This window comes from Triticum dicoccoides, chromosome 3B, assembly GCF_002162155.2.
Source record: "Triticum dicoccoides isolate Atlit2015 ecotype Zavitan chromosome 3B, WEW_v2.0, whole genome shotgun sequence".
In the NCBI taxonomy this organism is placed as follows: domain Eukaryota; kingdom Viridiplantae; phylum Streptophyta; class Magnoliopsida; order Poales; family Poaceae; genus Triticum; species Triticum dicoccoides.
In genome coordinates this window covers 5,134,091-5,144,632 of record NC_041385.1, presented here as the reverse complement: position 1 = coordinate 5,144,632, position 10,542 = coordinate 5,134,091, and the positions used below count along the sequence as shown (strand labels likewise).

Below are 10,542 nucleotides of genomic sequence, written 5' to 3'. Positions count from 1 at the left end.
CTTATCCTTCATGCATAGTGAAAAAAAATGGATCGGTGATGCGTACTTTCTTGGTTTGCCTGAGCCTACGAGCTCATCTCCTGTAGTGCACCAAAATTGTGTCGCTGGGCTAATTTGAAAAGAGTAGCTGAGCAAACTCAGTTCATTCTTCGTGCCAACATTCTTCTTCTTTTGTTTTGAATTATTATATATACTAGGTTAGTGGGGTGGCTTGCCACCTGCTAATCTCAATGGTGTCGACGTCTCCGTGTAGTGGTTGACGTTTCATCAGGTATCTGTCTGGTCTTAGTAGTCATGTGCTGATGGATATTTCAGCCGATACATCAAACCGTAAACACAATGTTCACATATTCATACATATATCATTTGAGAAACAAAACATGGCATGAGGGAGAGGCAGTAACGCAGCATTAGCAGGTACACATGACTTGGATAAAACCGAATTTACGTGACAAAATAAGCTTTCTACGGTAGACCACATATATGAGAAAAGACGTTCCTGTGACATGAACAGAATTTTGTAGGTTAAGAGACCATAAGAACCATAAGCTGATTAGTGTTACATACTCTGTGGGCTGAAATTAATGATCAGTTTAGTGATGCTCAGAAGAATATGCTTAATATAGCTCGCTTTCTCATTAATTTGGCTCAGTAGGAAAAAGAGGGCCCCAGATTGCACTGCCTTCGGAAGGGTGGTTCTTTTTTTCTGTTTAAGATGAAATTAAGTGTCAACTTGAAATCAAAATAAGACGAACCTTGCTTTTATCGTAAAACTGCACAAGGAGTGGAAAGGGTGTGGAGTCAAGCAATGTATCAGCCAAGTCATAGTTTTTTTTTAATGGAGGCCAAATATTTGACTCTTTCATTAATTAAGAAGAAGAGAACTGTCTAGTTAATTAACGAAAAAAGGGCAAAACCGTCACAAATTCCAACATAGGAAAACCCTGGATACATGTACATGCAATTGTAATTATGGATGTGTCCGTGGCCCACTAACTTGAAAGGAAGAAGGCATAACAATACAAAGCAAGGCCTGAATGTACTATATTTATTTAAAAATGGTACGACTAAAACTAAAGCATAAAAATAATCCGCCTCTAAATATATGCAGTGTCAATTAATTTGCTGCTAGCACAAAAACTAGGGACCATACTAGCCCAATAGCAATGAATTGTCTCATGCAACACATCAATATATATTAATACATCTGCTCAAAAAACAATACCAATCAAGGCAAATATATGTTTTGATCGCTTTTAGCATATAGGAAATCAAGAGTCACAATTAATCCATGGTAATTAAGTAACAACAAGTAATAGCTCTGTCACCTTACATGCAGATGTAAAAAAGCTCACCAGGAAATGAAAGAAAAGGGCTCCAGCCTTCAGTAACCAAGATCACGTTCTTTACTTCATACTCAGTTAATTTTTTGAATTGGAAAATATAAGCTTGAGTGGCAAATGAATAATTTCTGAAATTGGTATGGCTATATAGCAATACTATTGTATACTACAACAGGTAAAAACAAAGCAACTACAAAGTGCCATCTTAGTCTCTACGTGTGAAGTCTGAAAGCTATACCCTTATTCCCATACTGGCAACTGATTTAAATCCAGATGCAACAGCTGAAACCGTGAACTCATAATCAAGTTTGCATCCTAAGTTTTAGGAATATCATAAGAAACCAGGAATGAAAGCTGCTTACATCATATATCATATGGATATTAAAAGAAGCCTAAATCCAAGAAGCAAATCTATTCAAAGTACAAATTTCCATATCAAATACTTGATGCACCATATTCCACGCTATAAATAATTTCTTTTTTATTTTTTCCCCCTAAAAGAAAGAAAGATTTGGATTTCCAAGCTGTCAAATCCCCTCCCCATTGATCCTAAAAGAAAGCAAGATACCAAAAAAAAAGAGATAAGTCTATATAGATTACGGTATGTACCACTAACCAAGCTTTCAATTGAACGGTAAATGTAGTAAATTTCAGACTATGAAATTCATCCTTGGACCACATTTGAGGCATCTAAGCGTATAACAATACTCAACAATAGCAATCACTGGAATCACCTTTCCTACCAACTATGCTGACGGAGGCCTATTGTAAACCCAATAATGCATAGATGGTGACATCAGTAAATTCAGTGTATTATAAGCACATTGTAGAAAGGCCTATTGAAATTTCTGGATCAATGACACAGTATTATGAACACCGTACTTCTAAGAAAAAAACTCGCAAACTAATACGTCATCTGAACAAACTAATTCGACCAACTTACATGCTTCCACTCCCACATCACTTCCATGTGGTAGAGAAAATGATGAAAAGCTCATGTAAATGTGCAATAACAAAATATTCAATGATGAATGATTTTCTTGTCTTCCACCGGCTCTATAACAAAGGTCAATACAAATATTAATGCAAGCACTATAATAACTTTTTTTTCTCACATGTCCACAACTCTGACACAACCATGAAGTAGGCAAAAACACAATATTGATATGTTAACAATATAGATGTATCAGTGATATTTACAAGCCTATCTATAAGCATAAAGGGAGAATGTAGTATCAAGGCTCATGTCCCTAAGCTCAACACCAGGAACCATATAATTTGAATTTATTAAGTCCAAGACTTATGTGCTATTTAAGTTCCATCAGACTCACCAACACAATAATTTTCAGGAAAAGCGCCTCTATCTTTTTGCACCGAATTATATAAGAGTTATAAATAATTGCTTGGTCTGTGGATTTGCAGAATTAGCAATTTTAGTGCCTTGTGGGTATTGGGTAGCTTTCGTAGTGACTTATCCCCCTATCTGGACTGAACTACAGTAAGAAATCTCTCCAAGATTCTAAAACAAAACATCCATAAATGAAAAACCATGAAGTGGAAGCGAAGAAAGGAACCAGGAGAGGTCTTCTATATCACAATCTTTATCATCTCTCAAACTTCTCTCTTTTTATCCCAAGAACTTTTCTCAAGCTTCGAGCTCAAGTAGTGAGGCCAGTGGTGGTTCGAGCGGGCGGCGATCCTCGTGTGCCAATTCCAGGGAAGGTTTTCATGTGGGCGAAAGGCTTGCTCTGACCTTGGCCGGAGCTGATGATAGTGACGCGTGTAAGAATCACACACCATCTTGAAGACATTGTTGCTCGAGGGCCCATACCCCCCTTCCTCGCACTATAGGAGAAACCCCAGTTCGAGGTTACTGGAATGGGTGATGGCGACACTCATGTGTCGCAGTCCTCCCTGGAGGCATCGTCTTTGGAGTGGTCTTTAGTTTGCGGGAACATTCACTGCTTGATGCAGGGGATCTAGGATGGCGCCCCAGATCGATGTGGCATGGTTTCTTGTTTGGCGATAATAGTGGCTTCAAGCGGACCTTGGAATTTGAAGGGTTTTGGTAGTCGGTTTCATCTGGCATGTTTGATCGGTTGTCGTGCCTCACCTTATCTTTCTAAAGTTAGGGCTGCTGAGGAGGGCCATCGCGACAACGATGATACATGACAGCTAGTCAGATTCATTGTTTGCTCGACGAAGGCCAAACACTTTTCTCCTACAATCCTCATCGATGGAGTCGGAGATGACTGGTTGCCGACACATGTGATTAACTGTTTGGCATAGGACGACATGGGTCTCTATGCTTCTTTGAAGCGAGGGCTACATTGATGGTCGTCGATGGTAGAGTCAGAGTGGCTGGCTCATGAAGATGTGATAATGATGACACCGGATGTCAACCGTGACGGTGATAATTTTCTCCTTCACAACATGTGTGTACTTTTGTGGGTAGCCACGTCAGTCGAAATGCCCTGCAGGGTGTGTTGTTTTTCATCCGGTTGTCTGCTAATTAACCGGACAACACTCTTCTTCTTTTAGTCAATAGAGATCCTCGTAGGGAAACTTAAAACAAACACAAGAACACAAGCATCAAGAGAGAAACACTCTAGAAACAGCCTTACGCCCCGCTTTATATATAAGGAAACAACCAAAGTACACGGCCGAATAATACAAGATGGTGAGGTAGCCCTCTTACAAAGCCGACCGTGAGATATGCTGCACATGCAGAACACACGCGACTATGCTACTAGCTACGAGCACCGGAAGAACTAAACACCCCTACGCTATGACCTAGCACACCTAAGCTCCACGACAACGCCCCCAAGAGGGAGAACAACACATAGTGTCGCCGCTGCCGAGTCCATACCGGACAAAGTTCTTCATTCCGAGCCCAGACACTGAGAGAAGAACCACAACGACATCTTCAATAAGAGTGGGGCACCCTCGGGTGACGTCATCGCCAAGGCACGGTGCATTCCCTCAGTAACTCACTCGTGCCACCACGAGGCCGCCAGGAGGAGCGGGACAAAGTTAGAACCCCATATCCGGATCAGGACACCGCCCACCAAGAGGGAGGGCATGTTCGAGCTACCCATCGCAACATGTCCCGTTGCCCACACAACCCGGGAGGAGAGCCGCCAACACCACTGCAATGATGCCCGCCAAAGAGAAACCATGTGGTCCGCCATCCAGGGCTGCCGGCCTAGCGTACCAGTCGCGCGATATCATGCACCGCCCACACCACAACACACTCAACCATGGTAGGAAGAGTGACGACAATCTATCTACTCCTAGCCCAGCATAAGTCCCCGAGTCTGGGTAGACGCTTACACCGTAGGAGGCACCCACACCTACGTCCCTAGCCAATACCTGATGCACTAGGGGGCATGACTCTGAGACTGCTAATGGTCGCCGGTGAGCCAGCCCCTAGCTCTTGGTCAAGTGAGCTCACACGATGCCATGTTCATGGTCACCGGCGCCGATCCGGGCACCAACGCAGCGGTAACACCACCACCACCATGAAAAACCACCCGGACGGTACCAAGGCCCACCTACCCCGGACGATGGCCCCGATCTGCCTTGGGCCCGGATCAGGTCTGCCTGAGCACAACAACCCTAGATCAAAAAAACCTCCACCACCACCCATGCATCCGGTACCAACGGTGCCCACCCAACCCCGTGCGTCGTTGGTTCTGATATAGGAGAAGGGAAGGTGCTACCTCCACCCACACCGTACGTCGAAGACCGTCCAAGATCCGGACGCATCCAGCCCGAACTGAGGAGCACACACACACCACCTCCAGCCATCCAGGAGAAGGGAAGGTGCTACCTCCATCCTCGTTGCACGTCGACTTCTGAAGCGTGTGCAAGGTGGTGTACGCTTTGGGTCCGCTGCACCGGGTGTTTGCTCCTGGTACGCCATGCAGGCAGATTGACGGTGAGTCCGGCTCTAGATGGTGGGGTGTTACGGCATTCCCCATTACCGAGTTTGTAAGTGTGGGTGATGACTTTGTGTTGTTTGATGCTGTATGTTCTTGCAAACGTTTGTTGAATAGTTAATAATATGATTGTGTGCATCGCTCAATGCAAAGGCCGGGGCTGCTCCCCTTAAAAGTAACTCACTAGCTTTTAGTTGTAATAAGTAATTACGGTTTAGTGTGGTTGGAAGTATTTTTGTATTTTCGGTTGTAGAAAATAAAGTTATATAAATGTGAACAGAATTGGAGCGTTTTAGTGGATCACACGCAAACATGCTCCGATACTACTTATGGATGTTAACACACGCAAACATAGTGGATCACACGAGAGAGAAGGATTTTGTGCAATGCAAGACCTGCTGCTTTTCAATTTTTTCTCGTCCTTTTATTCAACTATAAGGGAAATTGATCATGGGGTACTTCTCACATTAACCAATCATGACCGGCAGGATGGCGAGAGCGCTCTCGGGCTCCATTGAGCCCTTTATTTTCAAACATTCAAAAATCAACGTTTTAGGTTTCAACAAAATCTGGAAGAAAATACACAAGTACTTATAGATGTATACTAGATGTGTGTCAAATTTCATCATGAAATACGTTTTTATGTGGCTTGTACAAAAAAGACAAAATCATGTGATTTTATAGTGAACAGTACATGTGTTAGAAATGCGTGATTTTGTCATTTTTCTGTAGCTCGCATAAAAACATATTTCATCATGAAACTTCCCAGAGAAGTAGGATACATCCATATGTATATGTGTGATGTTTTTCAAAATTTTCTAAAACTTAAAATTTTGAATTTCAAAGTTTTCAAATAAAGTGCTCCACCATGGAGCTCGAGCTCCATTGGGCATTTCCGGTGACTAGGTCGTGCAGTCAGGCTACTTCGAGGGATATCTAAACGCAGAGCAAACAACACACACATTAGACCGTGCCCTCGTGTGGAAATACAAAGCTAACTGAACAAAAACCAAGATGCTAACTGAACATGTAAAATAGAAGTAGCTAACAACGTGACTGAATGAAGTAGCAGGGATTGGACTAGCTCTAGGGTTTCTACCGGGTGTTCTTATCCCACACAGTGAAAAAACCAGCGGATGAGATCAAACACCGGTCTCATTCAGAACACGGCATCCAAGTCAGTGCGGAGCCACCTGAGTCGACCACCATTCATCTATTTAGATACTAAAATCACAAAAATGAGAAAATAAATAAAGATAGTTCTCAAACAGAAGCAAAAGATTCAGCCTTTGATCTGGTGGTCCAGCATTAACTAAATAGATAATAATCATTAGATTTTCATAACTGTACCTAAACAGTACTAATTATTCTGATTCAAATGAGTGTTCAAACAGCAATTTCTTTGTCCAGATATGCACTAATGGTAGTATACATTATATTAGCGGTGCAGCTAGCAAAGGTGTTCTAACTTCTTAACATGCCTTAACAGCCCATTTGGTCAAAGGATGTTGATGGTGCCAGAGAGGAAATATTTCAGTTTCTTCGATACGAGAGCAACATGAAGGTCATCTATGTTGATGGTTGGGATGGATTCGGGGCGTCCGCCATTCTTAGATCCATAGCAGAAGTGCTCCCATCTAGGAGAACCACTGCAGAACTATGCTTTGACAGAATAATTTATGTAGATTGCTCTGAGTGGAAAAATAGAAGAGCAGTGCAGAGGACAATTGCAGAGGAACTGCAACTTGACCACTCAGTTATGGCCATTCTAGATGAGCAGGATGAAGAGGATGATTTTAACAGAGTTGATGAAAGCTCAAGGAATGAGATACGCAATGTCGGGAAAGTGATTAATCAAACCCTGAGGGGCACCAAGTTGATGATGATTTTTCTTAATGGAAGTGATGAAGAGGTTGACATAAGCACCTTTGGCATTCCTCTTGCAATATTTGACAACAATATAATAATATGGACCTTTAGCAGAAGGAATCACGTCCATTCAAAGGATGCACTAAGATATACTCATGCTTTCTCTCATTTCTATCATTCTATCAAAGAATTTTCATGGCGGGAGTTTCTTCGACTATTGTATCAACAAGCTGTTGCCATAGTTGCTCGCAATCCATTTGTGCCAGAAATCGACCCAACAATGGTCGCAGATTGTTGTCTCTATGAGTTATTCCTGCATTATAATTTCCACACTGTCACTGAGTTTAATTGGGTTGGTCATGCTTCCAACTTCTGGATATGTGATGCGATCATACAAGGGGACAGGGCAATGGATATTAGTAATTTGTTGCATAGAGAGATAAATTGGGTGTGTGATTCCTCTTTGCCTGATGGTGTGCTTGAAGAGTTCATGGGAGATTTCGTGACTCCTTTTTGGCTAGTTACAGATGACCATGCCTATGAAGAAGGTCCGTACCGTTGGATATCACTCACATCAAGCAAAATGGATTTGCGAACTATATTGATGCGCAAAGAACAAAGCAATATGGAAATACAGGGCTTGCGAACTATACCTGTAGAGACATCATCTTTCTTCTTGGCATTTGAAAGTTCTAGTCAACAACGAGGTTTACCAGACGGCTTGTTTGAATGTGCCAACAAGCTTGGTGTGCTAATTCTCAGTTGCTGTGCCTTCGATTTTGCATCACCCCCTTTCCAGAAGTGTCAGAGCCTAAGATTCCTTGGATTGGACCATTGTACAAATAGTAAATCAGGTGAAGGAGAGGATAATGCAGAGTGGACATATATATGTAACGTATTGGTGTTGGACCTACGTTACACAGAATGGAATGAAATCTTATGTGAAGAAAAGATGGATCTCATGACTAACATGATAGAGCTAAATATAGAGGGAGTCTGGTGTCAGCAGTACATAGGTAACCTACAAGGTCGACTACCTAACCTCCAGAGGCTACGGATAACCAAACCAAGATATAAGTGGAAGCCATCAGAGGATTTTGATAACTCTTTTGTAGATAAGACAAGTATGAAAATACTCGACTTATCAGGGAACAGTGAAATGGAAATTCTTCCAGCAAGCATATCGAAGGCAAGTAGCCTTCAGTTGCTTGTACTTGATGGTTGCAATGGACTGGAAAGCGTTGGCGGGCTTCCTTCCTCCCTTGAATCCTTTAGCTTTAATGGATATGGGCCAGCTTCTCAATGGACACAAACTGTTGCGCTACCTCCGGAACAATTCCGCCCGTCCACAATTGAAGACTTTAACATGGATATTAGAGTGTCTGAGATCTCCTTAGCAGGCTGCACACAATTGAAGAACCTGTTTTTGTGTTGGCTACCCAACCTTGTGGAATTGGACCTCTCTGGAATTGCAATCAAGATATTTGACTTGAATACTATGGTGGTGCAAGTCCCGAAGCTCAAGAGAGTATTTCTAATTGGATGCACGCGACTTCGTGCAATAATTCCGATGCACGAGAGTGGCTCTGAGATAAAACAAGAATTGGAGTTATTGTGCATAGACACCCGAGTTGGAACAGTGTCTTCTCGGCCATCCATCAACATGACCAAATCCTTCAAGTTCGAATTGCATGTTGTTACCGCGGATGCGAGGCTTACTCGCTCTGTGAAGGGTCTCTTGTTGCCTTACGTACAAAAAGGCATAATGAAGGATGTTTCTTATAATATCCATGTCACCTCCTCACCTGTGCACGATGGAGTTGTTCAATTCGAAGCAACCAGCAAGAATAAAGTTGACCCCAGTGAAGGTGATCAAGGGAGCTTGCAACAGCTTATTCCAGCAGGCCCGTATAGTGATGTCCTTAGCATGCTTGGCAATCCCCAGATGGAGGATTTCCCGCAACCTCCGACGAATACAAAGCGGGACCATCATATAGAGATTGCTAAAGGGAGCTGCTATGTGGAGAGCGAACTGCTAGGAGATCTAGGTTATTTGGTGGGAACTAGTGCTGAATCACTGCATGTACATGACGTATCGATGCGTGCAATTGCTCTTTATGAGTTTTATCAGTTTGCTCTTAAGTGGTGCTGCGTGGAGAGGTGCCCAGAGTTGGATGTCGTCTTCCCTTCGGTATCGACTGGATTTAATGTACTGGAGACCTTCTGGGCGTCGGATCTCCTAACGGCCCGCTGGATTTGGGGTAAAGCTACATACAAGGGTTTCTTTTCCCACACCGCCAATACCTTTCCAAATTTACAGCACCTCCACCTGCGCTCCTGCCCTCGTCTCCAGTTTGTGGTCCCGCTGTATGGCTTGTCCTTCCCCAGCTTGAAGACCCTCCACATCATCCACTGTGGTGACCTAGTGCATGTCTTCGAGCTAAACATGGATTACCCAGAGAAAATAACCGCCCTCAGCGCAAGATTGCCGAAGCTGACCACCATACACCTGCATGACCTCCCGAAGCTTGAGAACATATGCGAGGTCAAGATGGTGGCCCCGATGCTCGAGAGCATCAAGATCAGAGGGTGCTGGAGCCTGCGCCGGCTTCCATCCGTGGGCGCCCGTGGCCAAGGCGAGAAGAAGCCGGCGGTCGAGGTCGAGAAGGACATGTGGAACACTATGGAGTGGGACGACGACCACCGCCCCGACCACTTCGAGGCGCCAGTCCACTCCCGCTACTACAAGGAGAAGCTGCCCAGGGCCTCCGTTCTGAGGTACACTCTATGCATATTACTACCGAGTCCATCTTTGTACAATTGTGCCGGTTCCTGGTTGCATTCAGTTACTCACCATTTTGTTTCGCCGTCTCCCACATCGCCTAGGTGAACTCTACGCTGCCGTGTTAGTTTCTTCCGTCGCTACATCAAAACGATGGATGGGTGCTCCTGCTTCTGCTGCTGAATCGAGTGCTTGGTTTGCTTGTGTGTTTGCTTGGATTGATATTGTGTGGCGTTGTTGCTAATGCCTGTTGTGGGAGCTTATGGTGGCTCTCGCCTTGTGTTATATTGTGGCTTTCAAATAAGAGACGGACAGGTTGGTGCCTGCATACATTGACCTGGCCGACGCACGCGCGTGTGTGTGGTTTGCGACTGCAGCGGCTATGTGTGTGCATCCACCAGGCTGCATTTGTGTGTGTGTGTGTGTGTGTGGCTTTAATGAGTGCTTGCTTGCTATGCGTGTGGAATTGTAAGTTTGTAACAGCTGCGTGCCTATGCATCTCTACATGGCTAGCTGCATTTGAGAGTGTTTGCTGTACTTATGAGTGTGACTATGTAGTATTATCTGAACTTGTGTGTATGTTTGTTGTACTTCTATGAAAAAAATG

General features: G+C 43.7%; 1 protein-coding gene across 1 annotated transcript in view; it reads left to right on the top strand.

Moving 5' to 3' along the window:
• The window catches only part of LOC119274275, an 11,717-nt gene extending 1,175 nt beyond the window's left edge, over positions 1–10,542 (top strand). The window contains exons 3-4 of the mRNA XM_037554950.1: positions 6,774–9,931; positions 10,040–10,542. Of these exons, the coding sequence (XP_037410847.1) occupies positions 6,774–9,931; positions 10,040–10,043 (3,162 nt within the window). The 3' untranslated portion in view covers positions 10,044–10,542. The remainder of the gene's footprint in view (positions 1–6,773; positions 9,932–10,039) is intronic.